Below are 20,149 nucleotides of genomic sequence, written 5' to 3'. Positions count from 1 at the left end.
AGGCATGTGCCACCACGCTGGCTAATTTTGTATTTTTAGTAAAGATGGGGTTTCACCATGTTGGTCAGGCTGGTCTCAAACTCCTGACCTCAGGTGATCTCCCTACCTTGGCCTCCCAAAGTGCTGGGATTACAGGTGTGAACCACGTGCCTGGCCCAATCTTTCTTTTTCTTTCTTTTTTTTTATTTGAGACGGAGTTTTACTCTGTTGCCTGGGCTGGAGTGCAGTGGCGCCATATTGGCTCACTGCAACGTCTGCTTTCCAGGTTCAAGGAATTTTCCTGCCTCAGCCTCCCAGGTAGCTGGGATTACAGGCATGCACCACCATACCCAGCTAATATTTGTATTTTTAGTAGAGATGGGGTTTCGCCATGTTGGTCAGGTTTGTCTTGAACTCCTGATCTCAGGTGATCCACCCTGCTTGGTCTCCCAGAGTGCTGGGATTACAGGCGTGAGCCACTGCGCCCAGCCATGATCTTTCAGTCTTTCACTAATTCCCTGCCTCTTCCCTGAACCTCTTCCTATCTGACCTTGTATTAGGCCTAGGGACCCAGAAAAGGGTCAGACCCAATCCCTGCCCTTGAGTAGCTTTGAGCCTTGTAGGGGGACTACAGGAAACAGCCTCCGGGAGCCGGCATGCTGTGTGCTCTGATGGAGGAAACCTGGGGCAGGGGAGGCTCAGAGCGTCCCATGTGAGGAGGGGCCTGCGACTGTCACACAGAAGGGAACCAGCAGAGACCTTTCCTGCCCACCGTGCACCAGCATTACTTGGAAAGATCAACCAGCCAGGCTTAGTCCTAGTTTTGCCCCCATCCTGTGTGCCTGACCCTTCCTCGCTCCCTTCCCAGAGCCTCAGATTCCTGCTTCATAAAACCATCACATTGGCTGGGCATGGTGGCTCATGCCTGTAACCCTAGGACATTGGGGGGCTGAGGTGGGAGGATTGCTTGAGGCCATGAGTTCTAGACCCGTCTGGGCAACATAGTGAGACCCTGTCTCTACAAAAAAACCCACTAACAAAACTTAACACTGACAGCACTGCCCTTGGAAGGCACCATTTGCTCCACCCTGGCATGTGAGCCCACGTGCCCCTCCCACCCCAGCCACCAACCTATTCCTTGCTCTTCCCCCGCAGATTGTCTCCTCAGCCTCCACCGACCTCCAGGACTACACCTACTACTTTGTCCCAGCGCCCTGGCTCTCGGTGAAGCTCCTGCGGCTGCTGCAGTGCTACCCGCCTCCAGGTAACGAACGCCGCGCACTCCCCAACCCGGGGTGGCCTGCTGCTGGCATCTGGGGGCCTCCAGCTCCACAGCGCGCCAGGTGGGACTGGAGGGTCTGGGTCAGGATTTCTCTGAAGCTGGGGTGGTTCCTCAGTCCCCTGTTACGTGGCTGCAGTCGGGGTGGCAAGCAGGCAGCGCGAGGCCCAGTGCCTACCCTGTGCGGCATCATCGATCAGCCTCATTGCTGAGGTCCCTGCTACCCAGGCTCTCGTTCCAGCCCTGTCACTAGGGGCTGTTACTGCACCTGTTTTATAGATGAGGAATCTGAGACTGGGAGAGGGAGCTCCTGGCCCAGGGTCACCCACCCGGGCAGTGGGTGATTCCAGGCTGTGCTGTCTGAATTACCATAGCCCTGTTAGGGGTTTTCACATCTGGTGGGAACCTTCCCTTACCGCTCACGGTCCCAATAGCCAATGTGTATGAAACTCCTGTAGTGAGCCAGGCACCGTGCAGGGGGGCGCCTGCACCTGCCGAACAGAGCTGGCAAGGAGGAACAGCCAGTGTGATATGCACACAGGGAGACTGAGGCTTGAAGGTGAGACATCACCGTTCTAGGCATTGAGTAAGCGGCAGTCAGCCCCCAGACTCTCTGCTATAAACCCCTCCCTCTGCCACTGAGCTCCCCTGGGCTTCTGTCGCCTTGGCTGACTGACTTCATGGAGCAGTTTCTTGGGACCCTGTGCTGAGGGGCCTGCCACACAGTTGGTGCTAATGCACCAGTTCCCTCCATTCAGCCAGCATGCCCAGCATCTGCCAGGGGCCAGGGCCGATGTACGCCACCGAATCTCTGGGTGTGCATGCCTGTGTTCATGCCTGCGTGTGTGTGCGTGTTCATCTGTGTGTGTCGATACCTGTCCGTGTGCATGCACGTCTGCGTGCATCCCCCTGTATGTGGATGTCATCGTGTGTGTGTGTCTGTGTCTATATGTGGCAGTGGGTTCATGGTATCTCTGTGTCCCTCTATGTGTGTACATGTGTATGTATCAGTGTGTGCATCTACATGTGTACCTGTCTGTGCACGCTAGTGGGTGTGTACATGAGTGTAGACACCTGTCTGCATGCCTGTGTATGCGTGTCTCAATGCTTGCCAGCATGCATTGTGTCTGTGCACGTCCCTCTGCACATGGCATGTGTGTGCACACTCTATAACTGAGTGTATGATATTGAGGTGACACCAGAGGCCCATCTTGTGTGAAGCCAGTGATGAATTCTGTTGTGTGACCCTGGGGACATGTCTTCCTTCTCTGGGCCTCTTTTTCATCCTGTCAAGAAGGGCTTAGGTCATGCTTTAAGCCCACGTCCACCCCAGAAGGCCCAGTTGGTAATTCTGTGGTACACCCAGGGCAGGCACCTCACCCACTCCAACCCTCTGTGGTGTAGGAACTGCAGATACAGCCCTGTCCTGAGGCTGGGTCTGAGGACACACCAACCCTGTGTCACCTCCTTTTCAGCAAATGGTAGTGGGCTACTGCCAATTTGTTTCCAAGTCATTTTTTTTTCACATGCATTGTGAAAAGTTTCCCAACATCCACACAAGTAGAGAGATGTCATTACTTAGACTTCACATTTTGCCATGTATGCATGCTCTTGTTTTATTTTCTTCTGAAATATTTAAAAGTAAATTACATACATCATGATGTTTTGCCTTTAAATATGTTGTTCTGGGCCAGGCATGGCAGCTCATACCTGTAATCCCAGCAATTTGGGAGGCCGAGGCAGGAGGATCACTTGAGCTCAGGAGTTCGAGACCAGTCTGGCCAACATGGCGAAACCCCATCTCTACAAAAAATACAAAAAATTAGCCAGGTGTGGTGGTGTATGACTGTAGTCCCAGCTACTCAGGAGGCTGAGATGGGAGGATCGATTGAGCCCGGGAGTTGGAGGTTGCAGTGAGCCAAGATTGCGCCACTGCACTCCAGCTTGGGTGACAGAGTGAGACTCTCAAAAAAAAAAAAAAAAAAAAACACAATATATATCACAGTACAGTCTAGGATCACATATTCAATTGGATTCTGCCAGGTTTAGTGGCTTACACTGTAATCGTGGCACTCTGGGAGACTGAGGCAGAAGGATCGCTTGAGCCCAGGAGTTTGAGATCAGTCTGGGCGACATAGTTGCCCTGTTTACAAAAACAGGATTTAAATTGGATTCTGTCTTTGTTGTTTCTCGTAGTCTGGACTAGCGCCCACACCTGTTACTGGAGAAACCAGGAGATGCCATTGCCATGTGTCCCATGGTGGCGGCTGGCCTCATTGCTGCCTTGTGGTGTCTTTTAGCTTGTTCCTCTATCTGGTGAATTTTCCTGTAGATTTGCGGCAGCATTTTTTGTTGGAATACTTGACAGCTCTTAATATACACTTGAAAAGACGTCACATGCTGGGAAATGTAGTGATTGGTGTTCCTGTGAGCTTCTGGCTGGCATCTGTCAGTGGTAGAGAGCTCGGGGGGGTGAGGGGGTGCCTGGTTGAGCCCTGTGTCCTTTGACCTCCCAGCCTCTAGGCCCAGAGGATGGCACCGAGTGTGCCTGCAGCGGTCTTTTGCTGAACAGACACTTGGGTGGGTGGCTGGTGCATCTTTGTCAGGGGCTGCTCGGCACTCGCACCAGTCCTTGGGAAGGCCTGGGTTTGGGGGCATCTCTTGGGAAGCTTCCTGGAGCTTCTTTTGCTCAGTGAGAAACCTAAGGAGCCTCAGAGCTGCAGATGAGGAAACTGAGGCTCACATGGGTGCCACCTCTTGCCCAAGAGGGTCAGAGCAGGAGGAGAGCCCAGGACTGGGGATAGATCCTGTGTCTCCAGAGGTGCCTTGTCTCACCTCCTCTGCTGGGCTGGGAAGAGGTTGAGGGAGCAGAGACCCTGGCCCTGAGCTGCAGAATTCTCAAGGTCAGAGGCACCCCGAGCTCCTCCCTTGGAAGACAGGAGCTGGGGCATGGCCACCACCAGAGCTGGTTTGCCAGGCGGGCAGGACACTCAGCCAGGTGCGTCCCCTTCATTTCCCCAGAGGATGCGGCCGTGAAGGGGCGGCTGGTGGAATGTCTGGAGACTGTGCTCAACAAGGCCCAGGAGCCCCCCAAATCCAAGAAGGTGCAGCACTCCAACGCCAAGAACGCCATCCTCTTCGAGACCATCAGCCTCATCATCCACTATGACAGGTGCCCGCCTGGGCCCACCAGGGCCTGATGCCCGGGGCCAGGAAGGAGGGGCGTGGAGGCCCGGACTCCTGGGTCCTAGGCAGAGGGCAGGGAATCTTGACTTTTAGGTAGGGTAGTAGGAGGATGGGGCTGTGAAGTGTCACCTGTGAGGTTGGTGCTGGGGCGCTTCTTGGAGGCAGAATTGCTGGGTATCTTTCTCTGGGCTCAAAGGCCCAGCTGTCTGGGTCACTGGAGGTGTAGGACTGCAATGTAGGGCCGGCAAGGTTAAGACCTGGATCCTTGGGGGCTGTGAGGTGGGTCAGCTGGGGCCCGAGTCCTCCACCTCCTCCTGTCAGTTTCTCTCACTATCCCTTTCTTGTGGCCCCTGCGGGCAGTGAGCCCAACCTCCTGGTGCGGGCCTGCAACCAGCTGGGCCAGTTCCTGCAGCACCGGGAGACCAACCTGCGCTACCTGGCCCTGGAGAGCATGTGCACGCTGGCCAGTTCCGAGTTCTCCCACGAAGCCGTCAAGACGCACATTGACACTGTCATCAATGCCCTCAAGGTGTGACCCCTTGGAGCCCACTTGGGCCTGCCACCCCCCTCAGAAAGACCAGAGGCTCAGAGGCCCTTGGGTGGCCAACCCTGTGCCAACAGGGAGTCTAAAACACACCTGGGCCCTGCTGTCCACCCTCAGACGGAGCGGGACGTCAGCGTGCGGCAGCGGGCAGCTGACCTCCTGTATGCCATGTGTGACCGGAGCAATGCCAAGCAGATCGTGTCGGAGATGCTGCGGTACCTGGAGACGGCTGACTATGCCATCCGCGAGGAGATCGTGAGTGCTGCGGGGTGTGGGCTAGACTTGTGGGTCTGAGGGAGGGGGTGACTGGGGGCTTGGACTCTTGGGTCCGAGGGAAGAGGGACTGGAGCCTGGATACCTGGATCTGAGGGAGAGGTGTCTGGTGGCCTGGATTCCTGGGTCTGAGGGAGGAGGGGCTGGGACCTGGACTCCTGGGTCTCCAGATGGGGGCAGTGGTGAGCCCAGAGTCAGGTGAGTGAAAGCCCGACTCAGCCTGCGGGTACTCTGTCTCTCACACGCTCCGGCGCCAGGTCCTGAAGGTGGCCATCCTGGCTGAGAAGTACGCCGTGGACTACAGCTGGTATGTGGACACCATCCTCAACCTCATCCGCATTGCGGGCGACTATGTGAGTGAAGAGGTGTGGTACCGTGTGCTACAGATCGTCACCAACCGTGATGACGTCCAGGGCTACGCCGCCAAGACGGTCTTTGAGGTCAGCATTCCTGACCCTGACCCCCATGACCCCACGACAGGACCTAGAGGCAGAGCAAGGACGGCCGGGGCTGTGGGGCCTGCCAGCCCCTGGCCACCCTCCTCCTGCACTGCTGTGACCTCAAAGTGGGGCCTCTGCCTCTCTGGGCCAACCCAGGGCACCCAGGGCTCTGGGTCCCTCCCACCCTCCTGATGTGAGGAGTCCCCAGGGCATGGGCATGGGGAGCCCGGTGTGCAGTCCCGGCCCCAGATCTCGGTAGTTTCCGTTTCCCTCTGCCCCAGGAAAGGGGACCTGCACAGCCCTGTTTTTTTTTTTTTTTTTTTTTTTTTTGGTGTGTTAGTTTGTTTTTTGGAGACGGAGTCTCACTCTGTCACCCAGGCTGGATTGGGGAGTGAGTGCCTTGGCGTGATCTTGGCTCGCTGCAACCTCCGCCTCCCAGCGTCAAACCATTCTCCTGCCTCAGCCTCCCCAGTAGCTGGTACTACAGGCGCGTGCCACGACACCCAGCTAATTTGTTTGTATTTTTAATAGAGATGGGGTTTCACCATGTTGCCCAGGCTGGTTTCAAACTCCTGAGCTTGGGCAATCTGCCCGCCTCGGCCTCCCAAAATGCTAGGGTTACAGGCATGAGCCACCACGCCCGGCTCACAGCCCTGTTTTACGGCCTGTGTGAGCTTGGGCCGGTCACTCAACCTTTTTGTGCCTCAGTTTACCACCTATAACCCCACCCGCAGCAGAGCTTTGAGGGTTCCACCAGTCAGGAGGTGGTTGCACCCAGTGCTCCCGGAGAGGGCGCTCATTCTTGTCCTCTCCACGCCCTTCCCCGCCCCCCCCAGGCGCTCCAGGCCCCCGCCTGTCATGAGAACATGGTGAAGGTTGGCGGCTACATCCTTGGGGAGTTTGGGAACCTGATTGCTGGGGACCCCCGCTCCAGGTGAGGGAGCCTCAGCCTGCGGGGGGAACACTACACACTTCTGACGGATCCAGGGCTTGAGGGATCCCCAGGGGTCTCAGGGTAGGCGGTGATGGGCTCCCATCCTCTCGGCCTCCACCCCAACCCACCTAGCAGGGTAAGAGAGGACCTCAGTCCCAGGATCATGGACAGAGTGTGACTGTGGCCCCTGCCTGGTGCCTGGGGAGGGCCACTCCCCTCCAGCGGCCTGGGGTCCTGGGACAGGTCCATCCCAGGGAGGGGCGCCTCTCTAGGAGGTTTCTGGGAGAGGGCAGTGGAGCCTGGCCTGGCTGACACCCACTCCCGTGCACAGCCCCCCGGTGCAGTTCTCCCTGCTCCACTCCAAGTTCCACCTGTGCAGCGTGGCGACGCGGGCGCTGCTGCTGTCCACCTACATCAAGTTCATCAACCTCTTCCCCGAGACCAAGGCCACCATCCAGGCCGTGCTGCGGGCCGGCTCCCAGCTGCGCAATGCTGACGTGGAGCTGCAGCAGCGAGCCGTGGAGTACCTCACCCTCAGCTCGGTGGCCAGCACCGACGTCCTGGTCAGAGCCTTGCCCCTCCCCGCCCTGGCATACCCCCTTCCCGCTCTCCCCTCCTCCTGACCCGAACTGACCTTCCCCACCCGACTGCGCCAGGCTACAGTGCTGGAGGAGATGCCGCCCTTCCCCGAGCGCGAGTCGTCCATCCTGGCCAAGCTGAAACGCAAGAAGGGGCCAGGGGCTGGCAGTGCCCTGGATGATGGCCGGAGGGACCCAAGCAGCAATGACATCAACGGGGGCGTAGAGCCCACCCCCAGCACTGTGGTGAGTCCCCTGGGGTGGGCCCTGCCAGGGTGCCTGGGGCTGGGTCCTGCCAGGGTGCCATCTGTCCTCACCATGACCTGCGCTTCCTACAGTCGACGCCCTCGCCCTCCGCCGACCTCCTGGGGCTGCGGGCAGCCCCTCCCCCGGCAGCACCCCCGGCTTCTGCAGGGGCAGGGAACCTCCTGGTGGACGTCTTCGATGGCCCAGCCGCCCAGCCCAGCCTGGGGCCCACCCCCGAGGAGGCCTTCCTCAGGTAGCACCCCCTGGGCCCGGGCCCCTTCTCACAGCCACCCCCAGGGCTGTCCCTTCTCGGCCTCTGCCCGCATTTTCCCTGAGCCCCTCCCCAGCCCCCTACTCGCTCCTCTCTCCATCCCGATGCCTTCGCCAGCCCTGGCTGCTGCCTCCCCTGCCCCAGCCTCCCTGCTCACACCCTCCCTCTCCCACTCTGGACTCCGCCGACACTGGCCACCCTTCGTTGTCTCCTTTCCTGTCACCGTTTCTCAGCCTGCTCTTCCTTTTCTCCTTCTCTCCTTCCCTTCTCCCTCTCTGTCTCTCTCTCTCTCCGGCCCTCTTGCTGCCTGTCTGGGATTGGCTGCCACGCCTGTCTTCTCTTGTCTGCTCTGGGATTGGATGGCCCAGCGAGCTGGAGCCGCCTGCCCCCGAGAGCCCCATGGCTTTGCTGGCTGACCCAGCTCCAGCTGCTGAGTAAGGGGTGGCCTGGGGTGGGAGGTCGCGGGGGGGTAGACTCGGGTGTCCCCAGGGAGAGTTAGGGGACTGGGAGCTCTCGTCAACGGGTTCCTGATGAGCAGCAGAGGCAGGGACTCTGAGGAAAGGGAAACTTGGTGCCTGGCGATGCGGGGGCACAGGCCAGGGTTCCATTCCCATTGGAGGCCACTGCTGGACGGATGTGAGGTTCCTCGAAGCTCTGTGAGGGGTCTGGATATGTGGTTCTGGGGTTCTGTCCTTAGGGTTTGTTCTCACACTCAATTGCTCTGGGTCTTTGCCCCTCCCCACCAAGTCCCTTCCCATCTCACTCCGCTCCCTGCCTCCAGCCCAGGTCCTGAAGACATCGGCCCTCCCATTCCGGAAGCCGATGAATTGCTGAATAAGTGAGTCCTGGGAGAGGTAGGGGAGGGGAATGGGGACAGGTGCAGAGCCTAGGTCAGGTGCAGACAGGCACCCCCATCATCCTGCGCCCCCTGCCACTCCCACCCAGGTTTGTGTGTAAGAACAACGGGGTTCTGTTCGAGAACCAGCTGCTGCAGATCGGAGTCAAGTCAGAGTTCCGGCAGAATCTAGGTGTGTCCCAGGGGACTGTGGGAATGGGTGGGAGGGAGACCTTGGGTTGGGCCTGGGGAAGGGGTCAGAGGGACTCAGATGGAGCTCTGCCTCCCCCACCTACTGCAGGCCGCATGTATCTCTTCTATGGCAACAAGACCTCGGTGCAGTTCCAGAATTTCTCACCCACTGTGGTCCACCCCGGAGACCTCCAGACTCATATCCTCTCAGGCCCGGCCCAGCCTCCTGCCTCCAGGCCTGCCTCTCCAGGTCGGCCTTCCTCATCGTGGGGAAGCTGGCTGACCCAGGTCCACACTTCTCTTTAGCCCCTCTTGGGCACGCAGTTACTTCTCTGAGATTCAGTGTCTGCATCTGTAAGATGGGGGTGGGGTTCCTTCCCCCAGGACAGGAGATGACAGTGAAGTGGTGTGTGGGAGGCATTACTTCCGGAACTCACCTGCTCCAGGCCTCAGTTTGTCCCTGTCTGGCACCTTCCGTGTCCTGCCATTGTCTTCCACTGGGCTCCATGTCATGATGCCAGTACCTCCTGCACTCAGAAGCCAGGCCTGCGGGTCCAGACGCTGATCAGGGCCTCCTCCTGTATGACCTAGGCTGAGTCACTTTGCCTATCTGGGCCTTCCTGTCCCCACCGGGAAGTGTATGTAGACCCTCCTCTTCCTCATAGGGTTATTGTGAAGATCAGAGTATCTGGAAAACCCTGGAAGGGTGGCTGGAGGTATCAGTACCCCCTGTTCCTTCTCTGGGCCTCCATTTCCACATTGATGAAATTAGAAAAGCTCAACCCCAAAACTCCTTCCGGCCGGGCGTGGGGGCTCATGCCTGTAATCCCAGCACTGGGAGGCTGAGGCCAGCGGATCATTTGAGGTCAGGAGTTCAAGACCAGCCTTGCCAACATGGTGAAACCCCATCTCCACTAAAAATACAAAAATTAGCTGGGTGGTAGTGGTGCGCGCCTATAATCCCAGCTACTCAGGAGGCTGAGACAGGAGAATCGCTTGAGCCTGGAGGTGGTGGTTGTGGTGAGCCGAGATTGTATCACTGCACTCCAGTCTGGGCAACAGAGTGAGACCCTGTCTCAAAAAAAGCAGAAACAAAATTCCCTCTTCCATAATTTCCAGAGGCTCGTGCAGGCAGCTCCGTGGAGGCAGTGGCAAGAGAACATGAGACCCAGGCCTTCCCAGTGGGCTACTGACACGGATGCAGATGACGATAACACTAATTGCTACCATCTTTGTGTACTTACCATGTACCGGGCACAGAGACAAGTACTTGTAATGGATTTTTTTTTTAAATAGTGATGAGGCCTCACTGTGTTGCCCAGGCTTGTCTCAAACCCTTGGGCTCAGTGATCCTTCCCACCTTGGCCTCCCAAAGTGCTGGATTACAGGCGTGAGCCACCACACCCGGCTGGATTATTTCATCAACTCCTGAGGACATTTTACACATGTCCTTTTGTTGAGACAGGGCCTCACTCACCCAAGTGGGAGTGCAGTGGCACGAACACTGCTCACTGCAGCCTCGATCTTCTGGGCTCAAGGCATCCTCCTGCCTCAGCCTTCCAAGTAGCTGGGAGTACAGGTGCACATCACCACACCTGGCTAATTTTTTTTGTAGAGATGGGGTCTTGCCATGTTGCCCAATCTTACACATATCCAGAGGCTTAGAGAGGTTAAGTGGCTGCCCACAGCCACTCAGGTGGGTAAGAGATGGGATTCAAACCCAAGTCAGCCTCCAGAGCTAATACTATTATGTCTCAGTGAGGTGTGACATTGTGGGAGGCCAAAGGAGGCACCTAGGGGGCGCCTCAGAGGTTTCCATAGTATGAACTTTGTAGTTGAACCTTGTAGGGTTGAGTCCAGGATTGCACCATGGGGTCCCTCAAAGACCTGCAGGCGGGAGCTGCCGGCAGCTCTGGGGTTCCTGACCCAGACCTCCCGGGGGCCCGCCGCCTCTGTCTGGCTTCCTTGACCGCTGGCGGGCACAGCTGGCTGTGCAGACCAAGCGCGTGGCGGCGCAGGTGGATGGCGGCGCGCAGGTGCAGCAGGTGCTCAATATTGAGTGTCTGCGGGACTTCCTGACGCCCCCGCTGCTGTCCGTGCGCTTCCGGTAAGTGAGGTGCGGCGCGGCCAGTGGGCGGGGCCTCCGGGGCGAGGGGCGGGGCCTAACGGAGCCTCCCCCTCACCCCACCAGGTACGGTGGCGCCCCCCAGGCCCTCACCCTGAAGCTCCCAGTGACCATCAACAAGTTTTTCCAGCCCACAGAGATGGCGGCCCAGGATTTCTTCCAGCGCTGGAAGCAGCTGAGCCTGTGAGGGGTGGGGAGGGGGCGGTGCCAAAGCCGCGCCTCCGGGTGGGCGGGTCGGGCCGTCTAGGTCCCTGACTTGAACCTTCCCGGTCCCCAGCCCTCAACAGGAGGCGCAGAAAATCTTCAAAGCCAACCACCCCATGGACGCAGAAGTTACTAAGGCCAAGGTGAGAGACTGCAGGCGTGTTTGCTGGCCTAGGGCTGCTTTGCTTCTCTGAGCCTTTGTTTTCCCATCTGTAAAGTGGGGCCAATTCCCATCCCCAAGGGTTTTTGGGATCTAGGATGCCACTGTGTGGTAACTGACAGCTCTGGCACTCTCTGACGGCGGCCCCCCTCCCTCCCAGCTTCTGGGGTTTGGCTCTGCTCTCCTGGACAATGTGGACCCCAACCCTGAGAACTTCGTGGGGGCAGGGATCATCCAGACTAAAGCCCTGCAGGTGGGCTGTCTGCTCCGGCTGGAACCCAACGCCCAGGCCCAGGTGAGTGCTGCTGTGGGAGGCCTGAGGTTGGCAGGAAGGCCACCTGTCATCTCTGCGCCCACTCTTCCTGCCTCACTGTTCAATTCACGTCCCCCCTTTGACCCTCTTCCTCTTGCATCTCTTTGTCCACTTTTCCTCCTCTTTATCCATCAATCTTCTCTCCTGTCTCCAACCTCTGGTCTTCCTCTCCTCTTCCTGTCCCTCCCTGATTTCTACCTTTCCATATCGTTTCCACTTTTCTCTTCTCATTTATAATTTCCCTCCTTTCTGGCTCCTCCGTTGATTTCATTCTTACATTCTCCTCTCCTGTGTCTTGTATCACTTTTCTGGCCCCTTTATCCTTCTTTCTTCTATCTCCCTTGTGTCCCCACTTCCCTGGGCTCCCCATCTTCTCTGAGTTCTGCCCCCAATGTCCCCACCCAGATGTATCGGCTGACCCTGCGCACCAGCAAGGAGCCCGTCTCCCGTCACCTGTGTGAGCTGCTGGCACAGCAGTTCTGAGCCCTGGACTCTGCCCCCGGGGATGTGGCCGGCACTGGGCAGCCCCTTGGACTGAGGCAGCTTTGGTGGATGGGGGACCTCCACTGGTGACAGAGAAGACGCCAGGGGTTGGGGGATGCCTGGGACCTTCCTCCGGCCTTTTGTATTTTTATTTTTGTTCATCTGCTGCTGTTTACATTCTGGGGGTTTAGGGGGAGCCCCCTCCCTCCCTTCCCCCCTCCCAAGCACAGAGGGGAGAGGGGCAAGGGAAGTGGATGCCTCCTCCCCTCCCACCCCACCCTGTCGTAGCCCCTCCTACCCCCTCCCCATCCAGGGGCTGTGTATTATTGTGAGCGAATAAACAGAGAGACGCTGACAGCCCCATGTCTGTCCATCACCCACTGCTAGGTAGTCAAAGAAGTGGGGTGAGGGCATGCAGAGTGTGGGTGGCTAGGCTTCGCAGCCCATGGCTGGGACTCTGGGGAGACAGCAGCAGCAGCAGCCGCCGAACCCCCAGCTGCAGGGCCACCAGACGCACTCCTTTGCCTGGTTCCTCAGTCCCCAACACCAGGTAGCAGGCTCTGGGCAGCTGGGCCTGGTAGACCTCATCTTCTGTCTTCTCTGGTGGCCCTGGCTCTGGGGAAAGAACAGGGGGCACTGAGGTGACAAGTAGCATGCTAACCTTTGGAAGCCACACCACATCCTGGGCCCAAGTTCTGAACGCGTGGGGTCTCTGAGCACAGGTTTTGGGAGCCTTCTGCCAGGGCAGGGCCTCGGGGTTCTAGCAAGCTGTCAGCAACTTGAAGACCATGATGCTCTCACTCAGCTCACCCTCTTTCTCTTTCTCAGCCTTGGCCCCCATTTTCCTGGGGAAACTGTGCAGCTGCAGGCAATCCTCTTAGCAATACACATGGCAAACACGGCAAAAACACAGGAGCTCCAGTAGCCTTTTCCAGGAGCCCACCCGCCCCACTGCATGAGGTGGGTGGAGGGAAGCAGGCAGGGGCCAGGGAGAGGTGGAGTCGCACAGCTAAGAAGGGGTACAGTCCCCCAGATGGAGCTCTTGACCACTGTGCTGCATTCATCCGGGCTTCACTGGGGTCATAGTGCCATCCCAGGTCCCTCCCTTTGTCTCTCTGGGCCTTTATGGGTTTTACAACAATTTTTCCTTTCTAACCCAGCATCTGTGAAAACCTCCCCCATCCCCCAAGCCTATCAGCAAAGTCTGTGCTTTCAGCAGTAGTGCAGAGTGCTGGACCGTGTGGATATGGGAGCCAGATCCCCTGTGTTCGAATATGGCTGTGCCACTCATAAGCTGAGCCTCCGTTTTCTCATCTGTAATATGGGAATGATGAGGTAACAGGATAGTCCTCGCTTGTGAGGATAAAGTGATTTCATTCTTTCATTACATGTAAAGGCACTGGGAAGAGGTGAGGTCTCACTGTTAACTATTGTTAACTATGATCTAGGAGGTTCTGAAGCCAGGCAGGGACCTCCCTTCCTCTCCCTTCCCTCCTGGAAAAGGCTACTGGAGCTCCTGTGTTGCTGCCGTGTTTGCCATGTGTATTGCTAAAGAGGATCGCCCTTGCCATCTGCATCAAATCTCAGATCTCAAGAAAAACCACAGCCCTATGGCCCAGTGCATGCTGGGTTCGTCCGGTTCCTCCAACCCCACCTCCTACTCCCACTCTGCGTGACCAGAGACTCAGTGTCCCCGCCTGCGCAGTGGGAGCACTGTGCCTGCCGCTGACCTGGTGGGAAGTGCGTGGAGGTGACCAGGGTATAGAAGTTTCGGAGGAGGCGCCGGCGCTGTTCTGGTGAAGGCTCTGCTGAGGAAAAGGCGGTGATGCAGAGCCCCTCCCCGGCCCACGCTCCTCCCGCCCCTGCCCCTGTCCTCAGTCACCTTTATCCCCCAAGGGCTCCACGGTGAAGAGGCAGCGTTTCAGTTCCAGGTGGAGGAGCAGCAGCCTGTGGGAAAGGGAAGGGAATGTCATGGTTGGGGAAGAGGACATGACCCCCAACCCACTCCCTCCATCCGAGCCCTACCCGAGGATGTCTGTGTGAAGGGGGAAGCCACTGGGCAGCGCTCGGGGTCCCAGCGGCAGACAGGCCCGCAACGGGTCCAGCAGTGGCTGCCAGCAGCGCTCCAGAAGCTGCAGGGGGCGTGGTCATTATGGGAAGGCGGGGCCGGCGGGGGAGTGCACGAGGATAGGGGCGTGGTCAATCGGGAGGGGCGGGGCCTACGAGAACAGTGGAGCGCGGAGGGCAGAAGGGACCAGGAAAGGGGCGAGGCCTGGAAGGACAGAGGACGCGCGGGAGTGGCCGATCTTGCGGGGAAGGTGAATGACTGGAGCGCAGTCCAGAAGGGGCGGGGCTGGCGAAAGAAGCCGCTGGCAGGGCAGAGTGGTTGGAAAGGGCCTTGCAGGTACAGGGTGCCCTAAGGGGGAAAGCGGGACGTGGCGCAGGTTCACCTGTGGATACAACTGGCTGAGGGGTGGGCTTGGCCCGCAGAGTAGACACAGCTCCAGGCTCGGCAGCAGTGTCAGGGTCAGGAGCCGGTGTGGGACCTGAAGCAGGGCACAGGCTGGGGCTGACCGCGGCCCGGCCCCTTTCCATCGCAGATCCCGCTTCCTAGCGACTCGGCCCCCAGGTCACATCCCTCTGCCCCGTCCGCCCCACCCACTCACCGTGGGGCTCCCGTGCGGCAGGTACACCGGGTAGTCGCGAGCGGTCTGCGGTGGCAGGGACCCCACCAGCCAGGGGAGCAGCACGGCCTCGGGCGTCCCCAGCCGCCACCAACCTTCCGTTGCTGCCACCACCCGGCCCGACACCACCAGACTGACGAATGCCGTGCCCGTGGCCTCCGCGAACCCGGAGAGGGCTTCCTGGGTAAGGGAGGCAGGAGAACTGGGAGTCGCAGACAGGCGTAGGGGTTGGCAGCGACTTCCCAGGTGGGCAGGGAATGGGGAGAAACCCACAGCCAGCCCCAAGCTCGTGGAGTGGCCATGCTCCTGCGTCTCACCCTCTCTGAGTTCCTTCACCTTCATACGAAGTCACATCCCCAACTCACACTGTGAAGTCTGATTACACACCTAGCCTGAGTGTGCAAACTGAAGCTAATGATGTAACCACAGCAGCTACTGTTCATCAAGGCCTGTTACATGCTGAATAGGCACCATCAGCAATGTAGAGAAGCCAAGTCACCTGCTGAGAGTCACACTGCTGGGAGGCGCCCACACCAGGCAAGTCAGCAAGAGCAGTATTTAAGTAGGGGTAGCTAGAGATCTGAGAGACGGGAGGAAGAGCAGGTACCAAGGTTGGAAAGTCTTTGGGATCTCTGGGGTCTGTGAGGCAGCAGGGTGGAGGTAGATTGTGGATTTAGCAACAGGTTAGGGGGTGCCACGTGCCACAGGCCTTCAAACACCAGGCTGAGGGGCTGGGACCTTGTCCTGGGGGAGGTGGAGGCTGCGGGAGGGCCGTGAGCAGGAAAGGGGCAGGGCCAGCTCTGGATATAGGAGGATTCTTCTGGTGGTCGGGTGTGATGGCTCACACCTGTCATCCGAGCAGTATGGGAGGCTGAGGGGGGAGGACTGCTTGAGCCCAGGAGTTTGAGACCAGCCTGGGCAACTTAGTGGACACTCATCCCCAACCCCACTCCATCTCTTAAAAAAATTAGCTGAATGTGGTGACACGTGCCTATAGTGTCAGCTACTGGGGAGGCTGAGATGAGAGGATCACTTGAATCCAGGAGTTCAAGGCTGCAGTGAGCTATGACTGAGCCACTGCGCTCTAGCCTGAATGACAGAGCGAGACCCTGTCTCAGAAAAGAAAGAAAGATGGCCCAGGTGCAGTGGCTCACGCCTGTCATCCCAGCACTGTGGGAGGCCAAGGCAGGTGTCAGAAGTTTGAGACCAGCTTGGCCAACATGGCAAAACCCCATGTCTACTAAAAATACAATAAATTAGCCGGGTGTAGTGGCAGGTGCCTGTAATCCCAGCTACTCCGGTAGCTGAGGCAGAAGAATTGCTTGAACCCAGGAGGCAGAGGCTGCAGTGAGCTGAGATCGTGCCACTGCACTCCAGCCTGGGCAACAAGAGTAAAACTATGTCTCAAAAAAAAAGAGAAAGGAAAGAAAAAAGAAAAGAAAAACAAGAAAAAAGAAAAGAAAAACAATACAAAGAAAAAAGATTCTTCTGGGACCAGGTGGGGATAGGACTGGAAACTGAGGGGATAGGAGAAGGTTGGGACAATGGTCCAGAAAAAAGAGGATGAGGACTGAGCCAGGGCCAGCGGAACACGTATTTCCATAGCATCCGCAGTACCTGCAAGAGGGACCCCTCTGGAGGAATCACACAGTCCACACACTGGGTCAGGTCCCCGATGAGCTCCGAGTCCCCTAGGAAGCTGTCGATGAGGCAGTAGCTGGCCTAGGAGAATAAGAAAGGGACCAGCCTAGCATTCAGGTGGGCCCAGGGTCAGACAACCAAGAACCTGTGGGACCAGGCTGCCCCAGGGGCTGCTGGGAACCGTAGTTCCCAAATGGCAGTGCCCAGGTATCCTAACTTCCCACCCTCATGCCCTGCAACCTCACCCTCAAGTCCTTCTTCAGTCTCTCCACATTGCGGATATTGGTCAGTTCTTCAAGTCCCACAAGAAGGACCTAGGAGAACCATATAGGAGAGAATGGGCCCTGGGCAACTAGTTGTAAGAGAGGAGGGGCTGGGACTTGAATTCCTGGGTCTGAAAGAAGAGGAGGCTAGGACTCCCACTTCTGGGTCTGGGGACTGGGGGGTCAAGATTCCTGGGCTCTGGCTGGGCCGGACGTGGTGGCTCATGCCTGTAATTCCAGCACTTTTGGAGGCCAACGTAGGTGGATCACTTGAGGTCAGGAGTTTGAGAACAGCCTGGCCAACACAGTGAAACCCTGTCTCTACAAAAAATACAAAAATTAGCTGGGCATGGTGGCGCGTGCCTGTAATCCCAGCTACTTGGGAAGCTGAGGCACGAGAATTGCTTGAACCTGGAAGGCGGAAGTTGCAGTGAGCCAAGATCACGCCATTGCACTCCAGCCTGGGCAACAGAGCGAGACTCTGTCTCAAAAAAAAAAAAAAAAGAAAAAGATTCCTGGGTTCTGAGGGAGGAAGTGTTGGTGGTCTGGACTCCTAGGTCTGAGGGAGAAGGATGCTGAGATCTCAGATGCTGGTTTGGGGAGAAAAGAGGACTGGTGAGTCTCACCATAGCTCCAAACACCATTTGGAGTAGTCTCTCCAGCCTCAGCTCAGAGATGCCCTCCTCAGATGACAGAACAATGAGGGTGATGCTGTGGAATGGAAGTGAGAAGAATGAGTCAAGGCCTTGGGAATCAGGAAGGGGTATGTTGGAGTCCGCCCATCGATTCCAGAACACCAGATACATCCTCCCTCAGCCCAACCTTCCTTTCTTACAGAAAACATCAGGGATCAAAGAGGGTAACTGGCTTGCTAAAGATCCCACAGCCAAATTAACAGCTGGTTTTAGAGAGCTGGAAGGCCTCCGAGGTCATCTTCAACAGGGACTATCACCCAGGCCCTGTCCCTGTCCCACGTTCCCTCCTGGGGACCTGTCATGGAAGCTTTTCCACACCACAGTCGTGTTTTCGGTCCTCGCAGAGCTCAGCTGCACCTCCAGATTCTGCCCAAACATATGGACTCCATTGAGGGAACCGATGACAGAGAACGGGAGCTAAGGAGGGGTTAGGGACATCAGACAGGAGCACCACCCCATCCCCTCCTCCTTAGGACCTAAGCGTGCCAGCTCCCAGCCCCATCCTCTTTCCATATACCCTGGCAGTGCCTCTTTGGGGAATCAGGCTTATTGGTGCATTGCCTCCTCGGTCCTACAAACTCAACACTGAAACCTCCCCAGCCCCTACTGCCTTGAAGACCCAGAGTCAAAACACCGAACCCCCTTCGGTTTAGATACAGGTGTACAAGGCCCCACCTGCTGACGGGCGGGGGCGCCGCCGCGACTGCTCCTGCAGAACAGGGGAACCCCGCTGGACGCCGCGAGGCACAGCAGATGAACGGTGCCACCCGTCCCCTCCTCCCCCATTTAGGACTCCCACCGCGGTCCCTCACGTGGGGACTGTCAGTGCCGGTCTTGGAGCATGCCGGTAATCACAGTAACGGCCTGTGGTCCGGAGCCGCCAGAGGGCGAGATGGGGAGCTGATTGGAAGAGGATTAATTTCCCGCCTTCTTCACCCAACTCAAACAGACCCTCAAACCCTATTCAGGCACCTCCCCCAAGCCCATTAGGTTCTCTTCCGCCCCGGCCGGAAGTCATGGTACCCCTAACAAAGATGGCGGCTAATTGAATTGGCAAACCTTTCTTGTTTCTCGGAGGAGGTAAGGAGAACCCAGAGGCCGGATTGAAGATGACTGCGCCAAGGCCTTGCCTAGCCACCATCCTGTAGGCTTTGATGATTTACACTCTAAACGGGAAAAACAGTTGTGCCCCGATCAAAGATTGCGACGGTCCCAAAGCGTTGCCTAGCAACCACATTCCCTCTAGGTTATAGTAGTAAACAACGTGCTCTACTCAAAGGCGGCGACCGTGGCTGGGCGTTGCCAAGCAACCACCATTCAGCCAGATTTCCATTCCAAAGCTGTAAACAGCTGTGCCCTGCTCAAAGATGGTGGCACGTCGAAGTCCGAGCACCCTCCTTGGGGCGAAATCGAGAAAAACACCGTCTCCCCCCAACATTCGAGGGTGGTTGAGTCCAGCGATCGTTGCCTAGTAACCACCAAAAAAAAAAAAAGGTTGTTTTTATTATTGGAAAAAAGAAAACAAGGAAATCTTTGTCGTCCAGAATAATAAAAATAACATCATTTCTGTAATGAATTTATACATGGTAGCATACTATGTACAATGTGAAAATATCCCTTCCCTAATTTTTTTCTAAAATACAGTTAAACGTAGAATATTCATACATTTTCACAAATATGATCAATATACTAACATTTCCACACTTTCTTTTTCCCCATGTTTATGTCTATTTCATCTTAATAATGTATTTTTATAATCTATTTTGTGGATGTAACAAATTGATTTGACCAATTACGTATTGAACTCCTCCAGACTAGCCAACTAGTACTGGACAGCATTTTACTGACTTTTTAAAATGCCCTTATGAATATTTTTATTATTTTATACAGGCAGTATTTACTTGTAATAATAAATGTATTTATGATTCATTTTGCCCTTCCTCTTCCTTTTTGCAGATCAGCTCATCTTTCTAGCATAATTTTTAATCTTCCTGGTTCCTAAAGTACATCCTTTCCTTTCTTTTTTTTTTTTTTTTTTGGGAGATGGGACAGGGTCTCGCTCTGTCCCCCAGAGTGGAGTGCAGTGGAGTCATCTTGGCTCATTGCAACCTCTGCCTCTCGGATTCAAGCGATTCTCCGGCCTCAGTCACCTGAGTAGCTGGGATTACAGGTGTGCCCCACCACGTCGGGTTAATTTTTGTATTTTTTGTAGAGACTGGGTGTCACTATGTTGCCCAGGCTGGTCTCTAACTCCTGGGTTCAAGTGATCCACCCACCTCTGCCTCTCCAAGTGCTGGGACTTCAGGCGGGAGCCACCAAGCCTGGCCTAGGTACCATTTTAATCTTCCTTCATGTCTATTGATTTTTTTTTTCCTTTTTCTGGATTACTTTTATCTTCCTTATAACTATTAAAATTTTAGTCACACAGGCATAAAAAAGGAGGGAGCTGCTCTAGATGAAAAGAAACTTGAGACATAATGTCTAAATATGTGTGTGGTCTTTGTTTGGATGCTGATACAAATAAACCAACTGTAAAAACATACTTTGAGACAATTGGAACGTTTGATTACACACTTACTGTTAGATGATACTAAGAAGTTAATTTTGTTACAGGTAACAATGGCATACCAGTAATGTAAGAAAGTGTTCATAAAATTGGGAAAGATGCCTGCCAAGCACACAGGAGTAAAATGATATGATTGTGCGGATTTGCTTTAAAAGGCTTCAGCAAGGCCGGGCGCGGTGGCTCAAGCCTGTAATCCCAGCACTTTGGGAGGCCGAGACGGGCGGATCACGAGGTCAGCAGATCGAGACCATCCTGGCT

General features: G+C 56.3%; 3 protein-coding genes across 4 annotated transcripts in view; 2 read left to right on the top strand and 1 right to left on the bottom strand.

The window, feature by feature from the left end:
- The window catches only part of AP2A1 (adaptor-related protein complex 2, alpha 1 subunit), a 50,230-nt gene extending 37,835 nt beyond the window's left edge, over positions 1-12,395 (top strand). The window contains exons 6-23 of the mRNA XM_011966069.1: positions 1,135-1,243; positions 4,280-4,430; positions 4,805-4,973; positions 5,106-5,243; positions 5,519-5,701; positions 6,538-6,635; positions 6,967-7,198; positions 7,292-7,459; positions 7,552-7,712; positions 8,099-8,164; positions 8,512-8,568; positions 8,676-8,758; positions 8,867-8,956; positions 10,741-10,864; positions 10,949-11,065; positions 11,160-11,229; positions 11,407-11,541; positions 11,965-12,395. Of these exons, the coding sequence (XP_011821459.1) occupies positions 1,135-1,243; positions 4,280-4,430; positions 4,805-4,973; positions 5,106-5,243; positions 5,519-5,701; positions 6,538-6,635; positions 6,967-7,198; positions 7,292-7,459; positions 7,552-7,712; positions 8,099-8,164; positions 8,512-8,568; positions 8,676-8,758; positions 8,867-8,956; positions 10,741-10,864; positions 10,949-11,065; positions 11,160-11,229; positions 11,407-11,541; positions 11,965-12,042 (2,229 nt within the window). The 3' untranslated portion in view covers positions 12,043-12,395. The remainder of the gene's footprint in view (positions 1-1,134; positions 1,244-4,279; positions 4,431-4,804; positions 4,974-5,105; positions 5,244-5,518; positions 5,702-6,537; positions 6,636-6,966; positions 7,199-7,291; positions 7,460-7,551; positions 7,713-8,098; positions 8,165-8,511; positions 8,569-8,675; positions 8,759-8,866; positions 8,957-10,740; positions 10,865-10,948; positions 11,066-11,159; positions 11,230-11,406; positions 11,542-11,964) is intronic.
- FUZ (fuzzy planar cell polarity protein) lies at positions 12,151-18,567 on the bottom strand. Of its 2 annotated transcripts, XM_011966011.1 has the most exons (11): positions 18,001-18,567; positions 17,621-17,742; positions 17,257-17,341; positions 16,613-16,681; positions 16,344-16,448; positions 14,709-14,906; positions 14,493-14,588; positions 14,068-14,174; positions 13,925-13,989; positions 13,773-13,847; positions 12,151-12,657 (listed from the first exon to the last, which is right to left on the bottom strand). In XM_011966011.1, the coding sequence occupies exons 1-11, from the start codon at positions 18,109-18,111 to the stop codon at positions 12,434-12,436; spliced, it is 1,257 nt and encodes a 418-aa protein (XP_011821401.1). In that variant the 5' UTR covers positions 18,112-18,567; the 3' UTR covers positions 12,151-12,433. The 2 variants fall into 2 exon arrangements, with proteins under 2 accessions (XP_011821401.1, XP_011821402.1); XM_011966012.1 differs by lacking the exon at positions 17,257-17,341 and having other exon boundaries at positions 17,644-17,742.
- Positions 18,167-20,149, top strand: part of MED25 (mediator complex subunit 25) — a 22,757-nt gene continuing 20,774 nt past the window's right edge. Inside the window, exon 1 of the mRNA XM_011966068.1 lies at positions 18,167-18,172. Within this exon, the coding sequence (XP_011821458.1) occupies positions 18,167-18,172 (6 nt within the window). The remainder of the gene's footprint in view (positions 18,173-20,149) is intronic.

The sequence above is a fragment of the Mandrillus leucophaeus genome, unplaced genomic scaffold (genome assembly GCF_000951045.1).
Source record: "Mandrillus leucophaeus isolate KB7577 unplaced genomic scaffold, Mleu.le_1.0 Scaffold74, whole genome shotgun sequence".
In the NCBI taxonomy this organism is placed as follows: Eukaryota; Metazoa; Chordata; class Mammalia; order Primates; family Cercopithecidae; genus Mandrillus; species Mandrillus leucophaeus.
Note: the sequence above shows the minus strand (reverse complement) of the source record. Positions and strands in the feature narration are given on the sequence as shown.